The 21,639-nt window shown below is 45.4% G+C and overlaps 1 protein-coding gene across 3 annotated transcripts in view; it reads left to right on the forward strand.

Moving 5' to 3' along the window:
• Positions 1-21,639, forward strand: part of ino80 (INO80 complex ATPase subunit) — a 119,971-nt gene that overhangs the window by 19,974 nt on the left and 78,358 nt on the right. For 2 of the 3 annotated variants that reach the window (XM_086003844.1, XM_086003842.1), the window contains exons 2-6: positions 8,044-8,230; positions 9,198-9,373; positions 12,892-12,962; positions 18,295-18,447; positions 21,115-21,235. In XM_086003844.1, the coding sequence (XP_085859970.1) occupies positions 8,088-8,230; positions 9,198-9,373; positions 12,892-12,962; positions 18,295-18,447; positions 21,115-21,235 (664 nt within the window). In that variant the 5' untranslated portion in view covers positions 8,044-8,087. The remainder of the gene's footprint in view (positions 1-8,043; positions 8,231-9,197; positions 9,374-12,891; positions 12,963-18,294; positions 18,448-21,114; positions 21,236-21,639) is intronic. The other variant, XM_086003843.1, reaches the window with a different exon arrangement.

Raw genomic sequence — 21,639 nt, forward strand, 5'->3', positions numbered from 1 at the left:
GGGTCCATAGCCTTTGCAGTATCCAGTGCACTCAGCCATTTCTTTATCACGTGGAGTGAATCGAATTGGCTGAAGACTAGCTTCTGTGGTGGTGGGGACCTCAGAAGGAGTCCGATATGGATCATCCACTTGGCACTTCTGGCTGAAGTGGTAGTCTGCCTCTCTAGTATGTTCCTACATCATCTGCTCACAAGTCAGTGGACTTGTGATCCACACACTCTTCTCTTTCCATCTCTACGAGGATTTATTCACGTGGCATGTGGTGTGTGCCATCAGCCTGGGATAAATTGCATGGCAGTGTCCCCTCTTAGTTTTTGAGAACCTGCCTGACCTCTGCTCAGTGCCTCACTTGGTGACATAACTCCTAAAATGTCCAATTGCACCAAAATCTGCCCTGACTGAAATGTTACAAGTTGTGCTGGCTAACCTTATTGAGCAGGTGCTTCAGTGTGTGAACAGTAGCAGGACACCTGTTGGCAGCCATAATTGTGAAGTGAAAACGAGACGGCTTGTGATCTTGGGCTTTGATTTGCGCCACTGCCTGTCTGTATCGCAGACAGCACGTTGGGAAGCCTGAGAGCAGGTGCCTGGTTCTCTCTTTAGCTGGTGGTTGGTACCTGGTCAGGAGGCCCCAACTGAAAGGGCTCATCATCTGCAGACATGGACTCAAGACACCCAGCTGTACCTCTCCACCACCTGTTCGAGACAAAAACATCTTCCGGTTCTGAGGAAGGGTCATAAGATCTGAAACGTTTATCTTTTTCCTTTCTCCACAGATACGACCTGACATCATGTGTTTCCAGCATTTTCTGTTTTTATTTCTGATTTGCAGTATTTTGCTTTTTGTTCCATCTAAATGCAAGTTGTTTTAGTTGAATGAAACTAAATGAAGGTTGTAGCTGCTTGTGATAGCAATGTTTTGTTTTCTTCCCATTATTTCTGATTATCTTGCATGTTCTACACCAGCTGATGGGACAGGCAGGCCTGTTGCTGAAGGCCTTGACCAGCTTGGAGGTCTGATCCAGACATCTGCCTCTCCAATTCTCCTCCTGGTCAACAACTGGCTTTGCTGTGGCATATAATGGGGTGAAGTGGAGGTGGTTACAAGCTGTGCCACTGGTGGTGATAGAGTGTGAGGCAATTAAGATATTTGAGTGCCACATAAATGTGTTGCACAACCTTAAACTCCTGATTTGGTTTCTTCTCTTCAGTGTGTTAAACATACCCAGTGACAGCAGTGCTCAGGCTAAGTCTGGGGGGGGTCCCAGTCTACATTTACTCTGCATCCTGTTGCAGCACGTTTGAGCACCATGCTCAAACAGGTGGCAAAAAAACCAGACTGCAGTGTTACTGTAATCAGTATTATCTGACAGTTTATGTAAAAAAAAAAGTACAAAGTCTTAAGATTGGGTGACCGCTTTGCAGAACACCTCCGTTCAGTCCGTAAGCGTGACCCCGAGCTTCCGGTCCCTGTCACTTTAATTCCCCAACTCCACTCCCACTCTGACTCTCCGTTCTCGGCCTCTTCCACTGTTCCAATGAAGCTCAACGTAAGCTCGAGGAACAGCACCTCATCGTTCTATTAGGCACATTACAGCCTTCTGGACTTGGCATCGAGTTCACCAATTTCAGACTATAACCTCGGCCCCCATGTTTCCTTTTTTCTCTCACATGGCAGCTGTTGATGATTCTGCCATTGCCATTGACACCTCATCTAGACTTCTTAACTTGTCCCATTACCATCTCCTTTTGCCTTGCACCATCATCTCTTTTGTCTTTAATCTCTCCTGCCTTCCATCCCATCACAGACCTTCCCTTTGTTCTTCCCCTCCTTGTGCCCCACATTGCTTAAAAATCTGTTACTTTTCCAACTTTTTCCAGTTCTGACGAAGGGTCATCGACCTGAAATGTTAACTGTTTCTCTCTCCATGATGCTGCTTGACCTGCTGAGTGTTTCCAGCATTTTTTGTTGTTGTTAAAAGGTCTTTTAGCAGGGATAGTAATGAATTGGATGTTAATGGCAACAGATGATGGTGTTCATGGCATGAGTGAGCTAAGTAAGCCTACCCTGTGATATTGTCAGTAGATGATGGACTGGGACATTGTGGGAAATTGCCCCGTGGCAGTGGAAGTATTTCTTGAGTCTACTTTGTTGGGCTCGGCGCATTATTTTCTGTAAACCGGTGGATGTCAATTACACAACACACACAGCAAACGGACAGCTGTAAACAGTTTGAAGTGGTGTTGAATGTGGCGCTTGGCTGCAGGCATGTCGAATGCTGAATTTGGGTGCAGTAAGCTTTTGGCTGTGCAGTGTTGAGGTTGTGATGGTGTATTTTTGGTGATAGCCTGAGGCTTGAGCTCGGCACACGATTCTGTGCAGGAGAGTGCAAGGAAAATCGGAATTGGTTGTCTGAGGAGTGCACAAAGGCCACTGGACTTCGGATTATTATCGATTTAGGGAGGTCCACATTAGTTCATTACAACTGATCACTAAACTCCAGCATGCCGGACACTTCCAGTTCAACGTCCTCAGATCTCATCAGTATTTCAACAGCACACATAACTGCCTGACTCACTTTAGTGTAATGTATCCTGCCGGAGGTCCTTTTTAGCCAGCTCTGTGTCTCGACTATATCTCTGCTAAAGATTCCATTGTGCTCAGGCTCAGTAACACTGTGCCAATTTCCCTTAGTGTCTTACAAACTGATTGTGACCAGTTTATTTTCCCTGACTTTGTCCCATCCTGTTTAGTGGGAAATGATTGGTCCCTAGTGTCCTGGCAGCCCTTCACCCATTCTTCGTATGTGAGCTTAAACAGCAATAGTTAGGAGAGCTCGCGCTTGGCGTCCTCACATGCACTTTATAGCAGTGGTTACTGGTTCGTGATTAGTAGCAGGAACCTTGGAGGATTCCCCCCTCTTTTTACTCACCTGTCCAGCCCAAGGGCAGTGAGGTCAATGGTTTAAATGTAAACCACGGGTACAAAGTCTCCCTTTTACCAGTGGAAAGGCCAGTGTTTGTTTGATCTGTGAAGTATGTACACTGTGCAGCTGGATGCATCTAGAAATACATAATTTTGGCATATAAAAGTAGTGCTGACTATTTTTTGAGATCAAGTGGAAACATCAGGCAACACCTGCAACAAAGAAGTTTGGTGCAGAAAACGATTGCATCAAATTCCTTTCCAATCTCACTCAGTTGGTGGCACCGAGTCCGAAGGTTGCGGGTACAAGGTTCACGTTCCACTCCAGGACTTAAACACATAATCCAAACTCTCACTTCTGTGCATTATGGAGGAAGTGCTGCTTTTAAAAAATATATATACACTATTGAAAGAGAATATAAACCAAAGCCCTGTCAACCCAGTCGGATAACTATGCTAAAGATCCCATGGTACTGCTTTAAGAGCACTGTTCCTCTCTCAACCAACACCAAAAAAAGATAATTGACTGGCCATTGAAGTACAAGTTTACTGTGTGCACAATGGTTGTTGTGTTTGTTTATATAGCATTGACCTTTTTCTTTATTTGATGTAGGCAATGCTGGCAATGGGTGTTTAATGGCCGCCTCAGTTGTCCAGAGTCTTCCTGACTAGAAATTGTTTGTGCAACTGAGTATCTTGTTCCTAGTGAGGACTGGATTCATGTGTAGGCCAGACTGGCAGGGCCCTCTCCCCAAAGCTGGGTTTTTACGACAGTCTAGCAGCTTTCATGGTCATTTTTCTGTGTCCGGTCACAAATGGCTAGATTTATTAAATTCATGGTGCGACTGGAACTCTCATCTTCTAGATTGCGAGACCAGTGCCATAACCATTGCACTATCGTACCTTGCATTTTGGAATAATAAATTCATCTGAAGTGTTCTGGGATGTTCTTCTGAGATGTGGTGCTTCACTGAACCGCCTCTGCCTCTCGCTGCTCCTTTTTTAAAAACCTCAAAATCCATCTCTTGGGCCAAACCTTTAGTCATCCCTTCTAAACTCTCCTTTCTATGCTCAGCATTGACCTCCTGTGAGTAGCTTTGGGACACTTTTTACACTAAAGGCATAATATAAATGTAAGTAGCTGTTAATTTGGTGTTTGGTTTCTCCTCATTGTGCACTTTGGGGAAGTTTATTCTGTACTTGGAGCAACCCTCTGGAAAATGTGCTTACCTGTTGTTTTCAGCTCTCCCGGCTCAGCCTCCTTGTTCTGTGTCCTGATTCTAATACACTTGTTCTGTTCTGGTATATCAATTTAGTTTTTAAACTCCGAGTCAAATCCTCCCTCTTACCATCTTTTTCCTAATTAAAAAAAGATGCTTGAAATAGCGTTCTTATAAATTTAGTGGTGCTGTCAGCTTGGATGACTGTTGCATGTTGGTGATACAACATGGAGTGGTGAAAACAATTCATGCTCGAGATTCCCTGTCCATGCCATTGTCTGAGGTGCCAGTAGCAATCACCCAGAGTTTTGCTTCGTAGGAGGGAAAATCTTAGCATGTTCAGGTGGGGTCCTGCATGTCTTTGGGGCTGGTTACAAATTTAAATTGATACGGACTTGTGAACATATTTGCTGTCCTGTTAAATCCATGATATGAAAGTCTTGGATGGGGCAGGCTGTTCGAAATGGATTCTAAAGCTGCACATTTTTGACCTGACTCCTAACATTGTAGATACCGTCACGCACGGAATACAATTGACTGTCAAGTCTCTATTTGGCTTGTGCTCCAATAACCAATCCTCAAGAGTTCTGAATTGAGTGCAGGGTTCCAAACTGGCTGGTGACTAACCCACCATGAAGGTTGCATGCTGAGTGGTGCCACTTTAAGTAGGGCAGGTGGTTGGTGCAGTGTGGCATCCTGTGAATTGTTGCTACAGTTATGGAGGCAGTGCAAGTGGCAGGTTGTGAGTGATGAATGGCTTGTCCTGACTTGACGATGAAGGCTGTGACCTCTTGTCAGTTCTGCATCGCTTTAATGTACAGAAGATGACTCCTCCTCATGCAAGGCCCTTTTTAACAGTGAGTCTGAGATACTACAGCCTATGGGGGTTACTGGTGAATTATTTTACTTATTCATGTGTAAGGTGTTGAAATCTGGGCTCAGTGCAGTCCAAAGCCCCACAGACCAGTGGGGTTGACCAGTGTGGTGTACTCACCGCCAGAGTCCATCCCGTCGACATCAGGCTGACAGACTGGCTGCTGGATTATGACAGCAGCACCACAAGAATTGGTGACAGTGAACCTCAATCGAATGTGGTTCATCAAAAGTCCAAAAAGTGCACACAGCAGTGAAACTTTACACACCCCATCTGTTTCTGGATCACTCTTTCAAACAGTGCCATACTCTGCCACTCCATTATGTGCAGAAGGCGAAATCACGAGAGACACAAATGAGGTAGGCCATTGAGCCCATCGGGTGCAACAGCATCTGGTACAATCATAGTATATGTAATATACAGGCACTGTACACATATTGAGTGTTCTTGTACCATATAGTAGTAAGTATTGTATGTTGTCCTAGTATCGTGTTGGTGCTGTACTGGTCCCAAGCACAACTAGTATTGGGGTTTAACAAATCTACATTGGGCACAATACCAGTATCAACAACTGGCTTGGTTACAGGTAGAATAGCATCAGGCACAGTAATGGGACCCAGTGAAATAATAGTATGTGTGGGGCGAGTACAAGCAGGGCAGGCATTCCCAACATCGCAAGGGTTAGTGTTGGCATGAGACGCATTAATAGCATAACTGTTGGTATGAATATTAGGAGAGCACTGACATCCAGGGCAGTAATATCAGGCAAAGTCTGAGTATCAGGGACAGTAGTAGCACGGGGTGCAGTTTACGTATCGGGGTCAGAACTAGAATCGAAGGCATTAACAGCACTGGGGATGGTAATGGCATCGGGTGCAATGTGAGTATAGGACAGTACTACCATTGAGTGCAGCACAAGTGTTGGGGACAGTAATAGCATCCAGTACACTAGCCTTGGCAGCAGTACTAGCTTCAGGTGCAATATTAGTATTGGACACAGTAATAGTATTTAGAACAGTGACAGCAGCGAACGCAATAATAACATTGGGTACAGCAATAGTAATTGGTAGTAACAATGTCCAGTGCTGTTTGTGTTTAGTTTTTCACTCAAACTGAAAAACAGCCAGCAATACAGTTGTAGTCATTGTCAACCCCCACCAATCTTAGACTGACTCTGGAGAGCATTTTGAGCTATGTAACACTAAGATAAACTACTGGAAGTTACAGTCAGAAAAGAAAAAGAACAAACTTGCATTTATACAGCGCCTTTCACGACCTTGGGAGGCCCAAAAGCGCTTCAAAGCCAATGAAGTACTTTTGAAGTGTAGTCACTATTGTAATGTAGGAAACGGGGCAGCCAATTTGCACACAGCAACATCCCACTGGTAGCAATGAGATAAAGGACGAGCTTATGTTTTTAAGTGATATTGGTTGAAGGATAAATATTGGCCAGGACACCAGGGAGAACACCCCTGCTCTTTGAATAGTGCCATGGGATCTCTCTGTCCACCTGAGTGGGCAGGCAGGGCCTCGGTTTAATGTCTTTTTTGAAAAACGGCACCTCCGACCATGCAGCACTCCCTCAGTACTGCACTGGAGTGTCGGCCTAGATTATGCGCTCGAATCTCTGGAGTGGGTCTGTGACCCGCAACCTCCTGACTTGGAGGCGAGAGACCTACAAACTGAGCCAAGGCAAAATAATATCCAAGGACAATAAATATATTCAGGGTGGAAGCTGGAGAAGCTTCGTGATGAATTAAGAATTTGACACTAGGAGATTAGCTCAAGTGTGATGTTAAATACACTAAATAAATCTGGTTGAAAATACTGGAGAAATGCCTTGTTAAAATAGTAAAGTTAATCTCATAGTGCATCATATCAATACTTTCTCAATCGGTAAATCAGAGAGCAATATCAATGTGACTGTACAGGATTAAAAATAACTGGAAAGATAGATTGTTTCTTTATCATAACAAAAGCATCCGTATATCATTTGGATGCATCCTTGGAGCTGCAGGTTTGAGTTCACTGTGTGGTGGTGTCGACTCTGAGGTTGTATATGTGTTACATGGAGGAGGCTGAGGTGATGAATGCAATTAAATTCACCTGACGACTCAAGTGTTGTCTTGCACTTTGTCATCGAAACCCCCTGATCCCACTTGTAATTTCTACAGTATGTGTGTCCAGTGTTTGTGTTGCATTGCTGATGGCAAAGTGCTTTGATTTCATGATGTTTAATACTATTAACAGTGCCTGGATTGCAGGACCTCAATAATTAGCATTGTCACCTGGCTTGTTTAGTCAGAAAGAAATCGCACTCTAGCTTCTTGTGTGATCTAAGGATAAGGGGTAAGCCATTTAGGACAGAAATGAGGAATTTCTTCACCGAGAGTGGTGAACCTGTGGAATTCTCTACCACAGAAGGCAGTAGAGGCCAATTCATTAAATATATTCAAGAAGGAGTTGGATATATTTCTTAAGACTAAAGGGATCAAGGGGTATGGGGAGAAAGCAGGGACCGGGTACTGAATTTGGATGATCAGCCATGATCGCATTGAATGGCGGAGCAGGCTCGAGGGGCCGAATGGCCTACTCTGCTCCTATCTTCTATGTTTCTATGTTCATAATTCATCACCTTAAATTGCTCCCACACCAGTGACAGACCTGCAAACACCAGTACTGCACCCCACTCGTGTCTGTCCAGATATAACCCAAGGTTGGAAGGACAGAAGCTATAATTGTACTGCCAGGTGGTGTTCACAGTTTAAGTCAACGTCGTATAAAGATTTCACCCAGCCACCATTATACTTTACTGAAATACTAGTGGATGTGAGGTGGGCAGTATTGCCAGGCTGCCTGGGGTAATGAATTAGAGGAGAGTTTTCAGAAGTGTGCACATACTGATGCTCGGGTTTGAACTCCCAGCATCTGAATAGTTGGTGCTGAGGAGTTGGGCTCAGTGAGGTTGTAAAAATGTATTGTACTCGGCGATGGTTGCTGATCATGTTTCCTGATCTTTGCAGTACCTTCAAAAGGCCCAGTTTCTCCTGCACGAGAGGAGCTTTCTATGGCAGCAGACTTACTTCAGAGCGAGAATGGGAGTGGTGCAGAGCTGGCAAAGCCTCTCCATCTGCAGTACCTGGAGCGTGCACTACGACTTGACCCCTTCCTGCGCCAGGCTGCAAGTGTCTTTAACAGACCTATTTCCAGGTAAGCACACCGCTTGCTGAGCTTGGGTTGCTGTAACATTAATTTGGTTTGTAGGTTGCTGATGGGAATTGTATAAAAAACAATGGATAATAGTTACTTCATAAAATAGAGTGCAAGAGGGAACAGCTGTTTTACAGGGGTGGGTGACTGGAGGTGAGTGTTGACCTGTAGAGCTGCCCTGCCTTTATTTTACTTTCAGAAATGTTATTTTGAAGCATATGCCCGTGTACAGGGATCCTTTCTGCTCCCCTTTGTGCAGCATTTGAAGTGTGTGCACTGGTGTGACTTAAGAGTAAGAGAATCCCTTGCAGTGTTTCTGATTTGAATCTTCGGTGCTCTTTGTTGATGGCACCTTTGGATGCCATCTTTCTCTCTCTGCACACTCAAAGTATGGGTTCAAGGGGAACAAAGTCACCTGTATTAAAAGAAAAAAGACTTGCATTTATATAGCGCCTTTCACGACCACCAGATATCCCAAAGTGCTTTACAGCTTAGAAGAGGGAGGGAGGGTGGATGTTGAGTTTCGATCTAATAACTTTACACAGGGCAGTGATTGTGTGGAATGGACTTTTGAATTGTAGTCACTGTTGTAACGTAGGAAAATTGCACAAGTTGGAATTGGCGGGAGCTGCGGCCTGCCCAGCAGGTCTGTCGCAGACTGTTACTCTATCAATGGGGAGTTGGAAGCACCCTGGCTGGGAAGAGATGTTTTGTGCAGATCTGTGGCATCAGGTTGTGCTCCAGTGATTTTCAGACACAAGGTTTCTTGAGAGCGGTTTGCTAGTTGCTCACAGTGACTGAGTGTAGGGCACAGGCTTGTGCCTGTACAACATCTGCAGGCTGACCCTGTTACGTGGCTTGAGACCCATTTCAATATCTCCACTGTAATACCAATTATCCTGATGTTTTAATCTAAGTTTACCTAACTCTGCAAACACACTTATTGATTCTCCACTTAATGCTACAGTGATGAGAGTGATGATGGGCTTGATGAGGCTCCCTTGCTGTCTAAAGTGGGTTCTGGGAACCTTCTGAGCCGCATTAAGAAGGAGCCCGTTGATGAGGATCTGGGAGAACAGCCGGAAGTCGGGCACAGCAGAACACTGACTGCTCCACCCTCGCTCAATGGTGCCTTTCATCCAGGTGAGAATCTGAAGGAGCCGCCCGGCTGCTTCCATTAGTTGGAACTCACTTTAAAGGTGAGGCAGAATTCTGTAACAGGATACCATCTGTTTGTTCTGGGAATGCCACCAGTGCGCTCAAACTCTGTCCTCATTGGGCTTCGTGTTTGCGAAAAGCTATTTTGGGATTTTTTACTTTACAGGCGTGTTTTGTGAACTTTGCTGTTCAGTTTTTGAGTAAGCAGACAGTGCACAAATCCAAATGTTGATTGCATTTCCAGTAAAAACTGTTGTGCGTTTGCCTGTATTTTGGTGCCCGCAATGTGAGATTAATTTGGTACAGGACATAATTTCTGCTGTGTCTCACTGGAGGAACAAATGAATAACAATGTTGTACAGTGCCTGTCATCTAAAGTTACTGGAGATCATCCCAATCTCTCATTGTTGCTCTGTATCGTAAACGGGAGCTGACCCGAGAGTTTGGGGCGGTACTGGATCTAATTCTAGGGAATGTGGCCGGCCAAGTGGAAGAAGTGCTAGTAGGTGAGCACTTTGGTGACAGTGACCATAATATGGTGAGATTTAAGGTGGTCATGGAGAAGGACAGGGATGGGCCGGAAATAAAGGTTCTAAATTGGGGGAAGGCCGATTTTAATAGGATAAGGCGGGACCTGGCCAAAATGGACTGGGATCAGCTACTTGTAGGAAAATCTGCATCGGAGCAATGGGAGGCTTTCAGAAGGGAGATTGAGATCATACAATGGCAACATGTTCCCGTAAAGGTCAGGGGTGGTTCCAAAAACCACAGGGAACCTTGGCTGTCGGGATATAAGAGAATGGATTAGGAAAAAAAGGAGGGCTTTTGGTAGATACAAAAGGCTAAAGATGGAGGAAGCCCTAGAGGAGTACAAAAAGTGCAGGGGGATACTTAAAAAAGAAATTAGGAGATCAAGGAGGGGCCATGAAATAACACTGGCGAGCAAAATAAAGGAAAATCCTAAGATGTTTTATAAGTATATTAAGGGCAAGAGGATAACTAGGGAAAAAATAGGGCCCATTAGGGACAAAAGTGGCAATCTGTGTGTGGAGCCGGAAGATGTAGGAGGGGTTCTAAATGAATTTTTTGCATCTGTTTTCACTATGGAGAGGGACGATGTTGACATAGAAATAGGGCGGGGGGACTGTGATATGCTCGAACACATTAACATCGAGAGGGAGGAGGTATTGGCGGTTTTAGCAGGCCTAAAAATGGATAAATCCCCAGGCCCGGACGAAATGTATCCCAGGCTGCTGTGTGAGGCAAAGGAAGAGATTGCGGGGGCTCTAACACACATATTCAGAACCTCTCTGGCCACAGGGGATGTGCCAGAGGACTGGAGAACCGCTAATGTAGTTCCATTATTCAAGAAGGGGAGTAGGGAAAAACCGGGGAACTACAGGCCAGTGAGCCTAACATCAGTGGTGGGAAAATTATTGGAAAAAATTCTGAGGGACAAAATCAGTCTCCACTTGGAGAGGCAAGGATTAATCAGGGATAGTCAACATGGCTTTGTCAAGGGAAGATCATGTCTGACTAATTTGATTGAATTTTTTGAGGGGGTGACTAGGTGTGTGGATGAGGGCAACGCAGTGGATGTGGTATACATGGATTTCAGTAAGGCCTTCGATAAAGTCCCGCACAGGAGACTGGTCAAGAAGGTAAGAGCCCATGGAATCCAGGGTGCCTTGGCACGTTGGATAAAAAACTGGCTTAGTGGCAGAAGGCAGAGGGTGATGGTCGAAGGTTGTTTTTGTGACTGGAAGCCTGTGGCCAGTGGGGTACCACAGGGATCGGTGCTGGGTCCCTTGCTGTTTGTGGTCTATATTAATGACTTGGATATGAATGTAAAAGGTATGATCAGTAAGTTCGCGGATGATACAAAAATAGGTAGGGTGGTAAATAGCGAGGAGGGTAGTCTCAGTCTGCAGGATGATATCGATGGGTTGGTCAGATGGGCGGAACAGTGGCAAATGGAATTTAACCCGGAAAAGTGCGAGGTGATGCACTTTGGGGGGACTAACAAGGCAAGGGAATACACAATGAATGGTAAGACCCTAGGCAAGACGGAGGGTCAGAGGGATCTGGGTGTGCAAGTACACAGATCCCTGAAGGCGGCGGAACAGGTGGATAAGGTGGTAAAAAAGGCATATGGGATACTTGCCTTCATTAGCCGAGGCATAGAATATAAGAGCAAGGAGGTTATGATGGAGCTGCATAAAACACTGGTTAGGCCACCGCTGGAATCGTGTGTGCAGTTCTGGTCGCCACACTACAGGAAGGATGTGATAGCTTTGGAGAGGGTGCAGAGGAGATTCACCAGGATGCTACCAGGGCTGGAACGCTTCAGCTGTGAAGAGAGACTGGGCAGATTGGGTTTGTTTTCCTTGGAGCAGAGGAGGCTGAGGGGGGACATGATTGAGGTGTACAAAATTATGAGGGGCATAGATAGGATGGATACTAAGGAGCTTTTTCCCTTAGAAGGGTCAATAACTAGGGGGCATAGATTCAAGGTCAAGGGCGGGAGGTTTAGAGGGGATTTGAGAAAGAACTTTTTCACCCAGAGGGTGGTTGGAGTCTGGAGCTCACTGCCCAAAAGGGTTGTGGAGGCTGGAACCCTCACAACATTCAAGAAGCATTTGGATGAGCACTTGAAATGCCATAGCATACAAGGCTACGGACCAAATGCTGGAATATGGGATTAGATTAGACAGGGCGTGATGGCCGGCGCGGACACGATGGGCCGAAGGGCCTCTATCCGTGCTGTATAACTCTATGACTCTAATTGGAATGTTTGGAATTGGGGGAGGGGTACGAGTGGAAAGGTTCCACTGTATTGGGTCTGGGTTTTAAAAAATATATATTTTCTGCCTTAAAAGAATGGGTGACTTGAACCCTGATAATATGTTGGAGATTGCTGCAAACTGGAACCAGGGCATGGGCTCAAGCTTAGAAGAGGGAGGGTGAACATTGAGTTTAGATTTAATTACTTTACACAGAGGGTGGTGATTGTGCGGAATGGACTGTTCAGGCAGGTGGATGGTGTGGAAATATTTAATGGAGAATTCAACTGTCGAAACACCGCTTCCACACTGGCTGAGGTCAGCTAACTCAGCACAGATCTGAGATTGAAGCTGGTCATCCTCTACAGTCAATGACATCCAGTAGCTGCTGTCAGCACAGAAAACAAGCCTAAAACTCATGGCCTATCGATTCAAATAAAAAATACCAGGGAGGGATTTTGATACCACAGTTTAAATAATGGGGTTTCACACTGGGGATATAAATCCCTTGAGCTTTGATCTCCTGTTTTAGGATGGTACCAGAAGATCTGTTACCTGCTTACCTGGAACAGTGCCCTAGGTGCCCACTACTCTGTTTCCTGTTAACACAGCGCTGTGTTAGGTACAGTGCTCAGTTCCTTCTATTCATGAACTGATTTGCTTTGTCTGAGCGTTGTGGGGTGCTGGTGACTAATAATTCCATGCAATGTTTATGTTCAGCAGAGCTCAAAGTTGAGAAGGGGAACGTATACAATTTCAGCAAACTGAAGAAAAGCAGGAAATGGCTGAAGGTGAGTACGTAACAGTGTCTGTGCAATCTGATTCCTTGCTGCTTAGTAACAGTGATTCCCCTGTGAAGGTGTGCTGTATTAGAGTGTGGCGCTTATACAGTAGTAGTTATTCTCTGGCACATGCCTATTGTTCAATTGCTGCTGATCATCCCTCACACAGTCACTAATGTGTTGCTGGCTATATTTTGTGAACAGAAGTGAGGGAGAAGTCCTATGTGTGTGCTCTAATGGTGCAAGGGTAAATTGGTTAAACAGTCTGATTACTACCTGACTGAGGGTTCCAGGCTAGTACCACCGGCTAAAATGTAACGGTTGCAGCTGATATGCTATAATATTACTACCCAAGTGCCAGCCTTGGCTCAGTGGTAGCACTCTCGCCTCTGAGTCAGAATGTTGAGGGTTCAAGTGCCACTTCACAGACGTGAGCCCAAAATCCAGGCTGACACTCCCAGTGCAGTACTGAGGGAGCGCTGCACTGTCGGAGGTACCGTCTTTCAGCAGATGAGATGTTCAACCGCGCGCGGCCCCATCTGCCCTCTGGGGTGAATGTATAAGATCCCATGGCACTATGAAGAAGAGCAAGGGAGTTGTCCAAGCCAACGTTTATCCCTCAATCATTTAAAAATAGCTGGTAATTTGTCTCATTCCTCTTTGTGGGACCTTGCTGTGTGTAAATTGGCTGTGGCTTCACACTTTACAACAGTGACTACACTTCATTAGGGTGTGAAGTGCTTTGGGACGTCCAGAGGACGTGAAAGACTCTGGATAAATCTAAGTTCTTTCTTCGTTCTTTCATTGTCTGACTGAGTGTTGAGGGCCACTAATCGCGGCTGAAATGTAACTGTATGCTGCACAACCTCAGGCTGTGGCTTCATTGACACCGAGGTATTCTGTGGACATGTCACCTTTTACTTTTTTGGGGAGTGTTTTCTCCTATTCTGAAGCTGACTCTTGCTAGGTGCAGTTCCACAGTCACTGGGAGCCTTGAGGCATCTACCCAAGTGGCCATTCTTCAAGTCAGCTCAGACAGTGAGTGTTGGCAGACGAACTCACTGTCGAGGGCAGTGTAATTGAGCCCAAGCTGGATCCTGTCATGTGCACACACCCACACTTTCCAGCAGGGATACCAGTCAGGGGCAGGAACAGTGGCTGATTTGATTTTTTTCCCTCCTCCCTAGCCTTGACACACGAGTCAATTGTAATGCTCAGTTGATGTTTGAAATGATCGCAGCTCTGGGATGGAACTTGCACACTTTCTCTAACTATCTGTTTGAACAGTTTTGTGTTGCTCTCACTTTCCCTGAGTCTGCAGACGACCTGCTCCCCCGCCTCCTTCAGCTGGGCACCACCTAAAATGCAACCACAGTTTGAGGCAACTCCATCCAAACTTCTCGCTGTCTGAGAAGGCCTTCTCCATATGCCAGTACAGCTTAGATCAGGAGCTCCGGTGCTGGGAATGGTGGGGTGCCAGGTCTTCCATGGCACCTCACACTATTGAAACTGCAGCTTGCTGATGGCTCCATCTCCCCTTGGAGCGAGGGCCTGGTGCTGCTCGCTGATCAGATGTTGTCATGTTAACAGAGTTTGATTGTTGATATATGGACATGATTTACGGGCTTTCACCGCTGAGGGCGATCCAGTATGTGTTTCGTGTTAGGTTGCTTATCTCTGGGTTTGAAGTTCACACTTGCACAATATGTTCTGAGTATTCATGCACACAAATAACTGAGTGTAGTTTCTGGTGTCGCTGCTATTCTGCTGCACTGTGGGGGAAGCCCGGTAAGGGCTGGCTGCCAGACAGCTTTTCCATTGCTCCTGCCTGGCCTGGCTTGTTGAAGTCTGGTTAATGGAGTGTGGGGAAGCTTATGTTAATTGTCTGATTTGGTGAACGAGCTTTTGGTTGCAGTCTTTGTTGCAGTGGTGAGGGATCTGAATTTGAGAGAGATTTTCAACCACATCACCTTTTGAACTATTAACACTTAGTGAGGATGGGAGCAGACTTCATCGGATTACATAGGATATACGGCACAGCAACAGGCCATTCGGCCCAACCAGTCCATGCCGGCGTTGATGCTCCACTCGAACCTCCTCCCATATTTCCTCATCTAACTCTATCAGCATAACCCTCTATTCCCTTCTCCCTCATATGCTTGTCTAGCCTCCCCTTAAATGCATCTATACTATTCGCTTCAACCACTCCCTGTGGTAGCAAGTTCAACATTCTCACCACTCTTTGAATAAAGAAATTTTTTTGAATTCCCGATTGGATTTCTTAGTGACCATCTTATATTGATGGCTCCTAGTTATGCTTTTCCCTACAAGTGGAAATGTTCTCTGTACCCACTCCACCAAAATTTTTCATAATTTTAAAGACCTCTATTAGGTCACCCCTCAGCTGCCTTTTTTCAAGAGAAGAGAGACCCAGCCTGTTCACCCTTTCCTGATAAGTATCCCCTCGCATTTTTGCTATCATCCTTGTAAATCTTCTTTGCACCCTTTCCATTGCCTCTATATCCTTTTTATAATATGGTGACCAGAACTGTACACAGTACTCTTAAGTGTGGTCTAACCAAGGTTCGATACAAGTTTAATATAACTTCCCTATTTTTCAGTACTGTGCCTCTGGAAATAAACCCCAGTGCTTGGTTTGCTATTTTTATGGCCTTGCTAACCTGTCGCAACTTTTAGTGATGTGTGTATTTGTACTCCGAGATCCCTTTGTTCCTCTACCCCACCTAGACTCGCACCCTCCAAGTGATAAGTGACCTCCCTATTCTTCCTACCAAAATATAATACCTCACATTTATCTGTGGTGAACTTCATTTGCCAATTATATGCCCATTCTGCAAGTTTATTAATGTCCTCCTGTAATTTGTTGCAGTCCTCCTCGGTATTGATTATCCCCCCCAATTTGGTGTCATCCACAAATTTAGAAATTGTGTTTTTGATTCTAAAGTCTAAATTGTTAATGTAAATTGTGAACAGCAGTGGTCCCAGCACTGATCCTAGTGGAACACCACTACCCACCTTCTGCCACTGTGAATAGCTACCTTTACCCTACTCTCTGCTTTCTGTCCTGAAGCCAGCCAGCAATCCATTCTACTACTTGTCCCCTGACTCTGCATTCTCTGACCTTGTTCATCAGTCTATTATGGGGTACCTTATCGAAGGCCTTTTGAAAATCTAGATAAATTACATCTACTGCATTGCCATTGTCTACTCTCTCTGTTACATCTTCAAAAAATCCAATAAGGTTGGTCAAGCAAGACTTTCCCTTTTGAAATCCATGTTGACTATTCATCATTATATTTTTGGTTTCTAGATGTTCTTCTATTTTCTCCCAGTAGGGATTCCATTATTTTTCCTACCACCGATGTTAAGCTGACTGGTCTATAATCCTCTGGACATGTTCTATCCCCATTATTAAATATCGGTATTACATTAGCTATCCGCCAGTCCTCTGGAACGACACTTTTTTCTAATGAATTATTAAATATGCGTAGTAATGTCTCTACTATCTCTTCCCTAGATTCTTTTAAAATGCGTGGATGCAATCCATCTGGACTAGGGGTTTTATCCTGAGTTTGATTAGTTTATTTAATATATCCCCTTTCTTTATTTTAAATGCACTTATCTCATTACTAATCTCATCATCCAATGTCATGTCCACCTGTTCGATCTCCCTGGTAAATACTGAAGCAAAATCGTGATTCAATATTTCTGCCATCTCTCTATTGTTACCTGTGGTGTTATCATGACTATCCCTTAATGGCCCTGCTCCCATCCCAACCTTCCTTTTTTATTGATGTGCCTATAAAATATTTTACTGTTTTTTATTTTCCATGATAACTTAATTTCATAGTTCCTCTTTGCCTCCCTAATTGTTTTTTTGACTTCTCTCCTAATCTTTTCGTGTTCTCTCATCATGCACTCCCCTGCTGTCTATGTACTTAATGTATGCCTCTTTCCTTACCATCAGTTCCCTTCTGGCTTTATTCATCCATGGAGTCTCATTATTGTTTCCTTTTAGCGGAATATATTTTTTCTGCACCCTGTTGAACACCGTTTTAAATGTTTCCCATGGCTGTTCTATATCGTTGTTTGCCAATATTGTTGCCCATTTTATTTTCCTAAGTTCTATTCTCAGCCCCTCAACATAAACATAAACCATCAACCCCACTTTTAAAAAGTAAATTTCTACAGAGCATTTGGGTTATCTTCCGGCTGAACATGAGGAAGGTTGAAGCCACAGACTTTGGCTTACATTACAAACTGCGCTTCCCAGCCACTGACGCCATTCCCCCATCCCAGCCACACACTCTTGGCTGAATGACACCGTTTGCAGCCTTGGTGTCCTGTTCAGCCCTAAGCTGCGCTTTAAACACCACAGGCTTGGCAAGGTCTGATGGCATGGATGCAGTTGAGGGGTTGTGACGAGTGCTGGAAGTCTTGGAGATGGGTACCATTGGTGTACAGGAGGAGTCTGACTTTGGGCAGTTGAGGGGTTGTGAAGAGTGCTAGAAGTATTGGAGATGGGTACGATTGGTGTACAGGAGGAGTCTGACTTTGGGCAGTTGAGGGGTTGTGACGAGTGCTGGAAGTATTGGAGATGGGTACCATTGGTGTACAGGAGGAGTCTGACTTTGGGCTTCACACACTGATGTTGAAAGAGGGCACAGCACAGATTCATTAGGATGCTGAGGAAATAGAAATATGAAGAAAGACTTGATAAGGTGGGGGCTATTTTTGTTACAACAGAGCAGATTATGTGATGATTTGATTGAGCTGTTCAGAGGAATGGGACAGAGAAGGTAGTAGCAGTCTCTCTCCAGGAACAAGGGGACATAGATATAAGATTAAATACAAGAAATTTAGGACAAAAGTCAAGAGAAACTTCTTTCCTCAGCCTCACAATCCTCTGTATATACAAATAGAGTTGGTGATTGAAGCAGAGACTTAGACTGAGAATTTCCTCTGAGCTTCTCCCACTCACCACGATGGCTTTGGAGATTCAGCCATAATTCCAGCAAGGTGACAGCAGCGGAGAGCGAGCAGTTCCAAGGATATTCCCTGCCTAAGTCAGTATTTAAATGGTTGAAAGAAAGGGTGATAAAGGGATGTGGGAACAGTATGGGACATGGGATTTGGAATCTTGCTTGCTTGGAGGATTGACGCCATCGAGGACTGTTGGCCTGGATAGCCTGCTTCCATGTACAAACCCAGTGTTCTTCAACCCTTGATGTTGAGTGCTATCTGTTTCACTATAAATCACTTCTTGGACCTGCCTACCCTCTCAGGTTTATACAGAAATCCATTTCTCCTTTCTGTTTAGAGCATTCTCTTGAGTAATGAGACATCGGACTCGAACACAGATGATGACGATACTGAGGGGGAGTTCATGCTCACCAAGGAGGAGTTGCACGATATGCTGCGCATGCACAAGTACAGGAAGCTGCACCAGAGCAGAGTGCACAGTGACAGAGAGGTAAGCAGCTCCAGCAAGTACTATTTCTCCTATCTCTGGCACCTCGTGGGTTGCTGGGGAGCAGTGCTGCTTCAGGGTATTAAGCAGCCAGTGAATGGAGACAGCTCTTAGGGGAATGGGCTCTGTACAGTAAATCACTGATGCAGTGGGAATGAATGGAGACAGCTCATTGGGGAGGTTGCTTGCATCAGAAAGTGGGTACACTTCATTAGGGTTGGAATGGGGGGGTCATTGTGGCAATGTTTTGTGCTGAGGCCTGAGCTTTGTACTGCAAAGGGCTTCTGTTGTTTGGGTTTTTATGCGATTACATTGACTATTTATTTAGGCAGTACCCAATTTGCTCCATGCACATGGTGCTGAATCTCTCCAACTGCCCGTGGAGTGTGTTCACTTACAGCTGCTCCTGGGAATCTGCTCATTGGTAGCTGGCATGCAATGTGCTGTGGGGTGGGAGGGAGGGAAGTTTTTAGAGAACCATATATTCCAAGTTTGCCAATAACACCAATATTGGTGGTATATTAAGTCGTGTAGATGGGAGCATAAAATTACAAAGAGGCACTGATAGATTAAGTGAGTGGGCAAAACTGGCCAATTGATTTCAACACCACTAAGTGTGAGGTAATCCATTTTGGACCAAAAAAGGATTGATCCCAGTATTATTTAAATGGAGAAAAGCTAGGATCAGTGGAGGTCTAGAGAGATTTAGGGATCCATGTACACAGATCACTGAAATGTAGTCAGGTGCAAAAAATAATCAAAAAGGGTAATGGAATGTTGCCCTTTATATCTCGAGGGCTAGAATGTAAAGAGGAAGTTTTGCTGCAGCTCTACAAAGCCCTGGTTTGACCACATCTGGAGTACTGTGTACAGTTCTGGGCACTGCACCTTAGAAAGGATATATTGGCCTTGGAAGAAGAGCAGCGCAGATTCCCCAGAATGTTGCTAGGTCTCCAAGGGTTAGATTATGAGGCGAGATTACATAAACTGGACTTGTATTCCCTGGAATATGGAGGGTGATTTGCTTGAGGTTTTTTGGATTTTGGAAGGAATTGATAGGGTAGATAGAAACCATTTCTATGGGGGAGTCTAGGGCAAGGGGACATAACCTTAAAATCAGAGGCAGGCCATTCAGGAGAGAAGTTAGGAAACACTTCTTCATGCAAAGGGTGGTAGAAGTGTGGAACACTCAAAAAAAAAAAAAAAAAAAAAAAATACTAGCTGAATTAATAAATTTAAATCTGAAATGGATAGATTTTTGCTAGCCAGGAGTATGAAGGGATATGGAGCCAAGGTGGGTAAATGGAGCTAGGATACAGATCAGCCATTGAATGGCAGAACTGGCTCAAGGGGCTGGATGGCCTACTCATGTACCTATGTTAATACAGCACATAATACAGTATATACATACTTTCATTGTTGGGACGCGGAATCCTGGGGGCAGTTCTCCCCAAGGCAGCACCTTGGAAGTGGAGAAGGGGAATCTAAAGCTTTGATTCCTCACGACTTTGGTAAACTAAGGGAGAAGGACCATAGGCCACACTTGTGCATGTACTTATGTTCTTATGGTCAGTTCCAGATTGGCACTGGAGTTGGTCTGAAGCAGGTCACTTGTCCCCTCATGTTTGGGTGAGTCGAGACCGCAGGAGGGCAATAGTAGGAAGTGAAATTCCCCCCCACCCCATCTCATCCAAATGCTGCCCATTCCTGACATCATTCACTAACATGAGGTCAGCTTCCCACATGAACACTGAGACATCCACCTCTACCTCTCGACCCACCTCTCTCGACCCCTCCATTGCCACTGTTGACTGCTTGCCTATCATCCGGTTTTAGATGATCCTCAATATCCTCCAGTTAAACTGAAGTCATTGGGCTAGAAACTGCGTAGCGCCCCATCTGGGATGATAACTTTTGCCGGAACGCTAAAGTATTGCGCTAGGGACTGAGGCGCTAAGTCTTGGCACCAGCGCAAAAGCGGCAGGGAATTTTGCAGGCGTCGCTCAATTTGCCCCGTCGCAAACCCATTTGCTCCCTGTTATCAACCCCCGGAGGCGCTAACGGGAGGCGCAAAGGAGGCCAATTTCTCCACCATTGTCTTTGGTCCCACCACAAACTCCATACCCTCGCCAACTATTTCATCCTTCTCCCCGGCCATTGTCTCTGGCTCATCCAAACTGTTCATAACCTTCGTGTCCTATTTGACCACAAGCTGAGCTTTCAGCCCCATATTCTCTCCATCACAAAGCATGTCTCTGTAACATCGGCCACCTCTGCCCACCTGCTGCTCAAACCCTCCTCCATGTCTTTGACCACCAAACGCGACTCTTCCAATGCTTTCCTAGCCGGCCTCTAATCAATAGACTTCAGCTCGTTCAAAACATTGCTGCCCTTTCCTATCCTGCGTGCCCATTACACCTATCCTCACTGATCGACACAGGCTCCTGGTCCCCCAGCACTTTTCCTCCAATTCAGTATTTTCATCCTCATGTTAATATCCTTTGGTGACCTCTAGCTCGCCCCACCCCACACCCCCTTTCCCCCCAGTCTCGTTTCCCTGATGCGCGCTGTTGGTCTGTGACGTGGCTGAAGATCTGCTGCGGGCGGGCCGATGCTGTTATTGGAAATGTTTCCACTTGAAGTGATACTGAATATGTGCACTCCCTGCAGCTCCAGCAATACCAGTACTACAGCACTGGCCTACTCTCCACGCACGACCATTTCTACGAGCAGCAACGCCATGTCCTGGGCCCCAGCAAGAAGAAGAAGAAAGAGGAGAAAAAGATGAAGGGTGAGTTGGCAGCACCCTGCTTTTCTACTGGGTTCCTGCAGCCCCATCTATGCTTATGCTTGGTTGAATCTTTGTGCAATTTTCCCCTGCTCGCCACTGTGTGTGTGCTCGCTTTAGATCGTGTCTCCTCATGAGATAAGCTGAGGCAGGGCCGGGGACAGGCGATATTAAGGAGGTGGAAGTAGGCAGTTTTGGTAATGGCGAGGATATGAGCTCGGAAGCTCAGCTCGGTCAAATAAGACAGCTCGGTTGTGAACAGTCTGATTCAGCCTGAGACGTGGCCAGTGAGGCAGGTGGAATTGGCGGCGAAGGAACAAAGTTTGTGCTGGGGCCTGAAGTCAGTGGCTTCACTCTTCCGAATATTTAATTGTAGGCAATTCGGTGAGAAGTAGGAGGGGGCAGAG

This window comes from Somniosus microcephalus, chromosome 12 (genome assembly GCF_052327205.1).
Source record: "Somniosus microcephalus isolate GS21.2 chromosome 12, FLI_Smic_1.0, whole genome shotgun sequence".
Classification (NCBI taxonomy): Eukaryota; Metazoa; Chordata; class Chondrichthyes; order Squaliformes; family Somniosidae; genus Somniosus; species Somniosus microcephalus.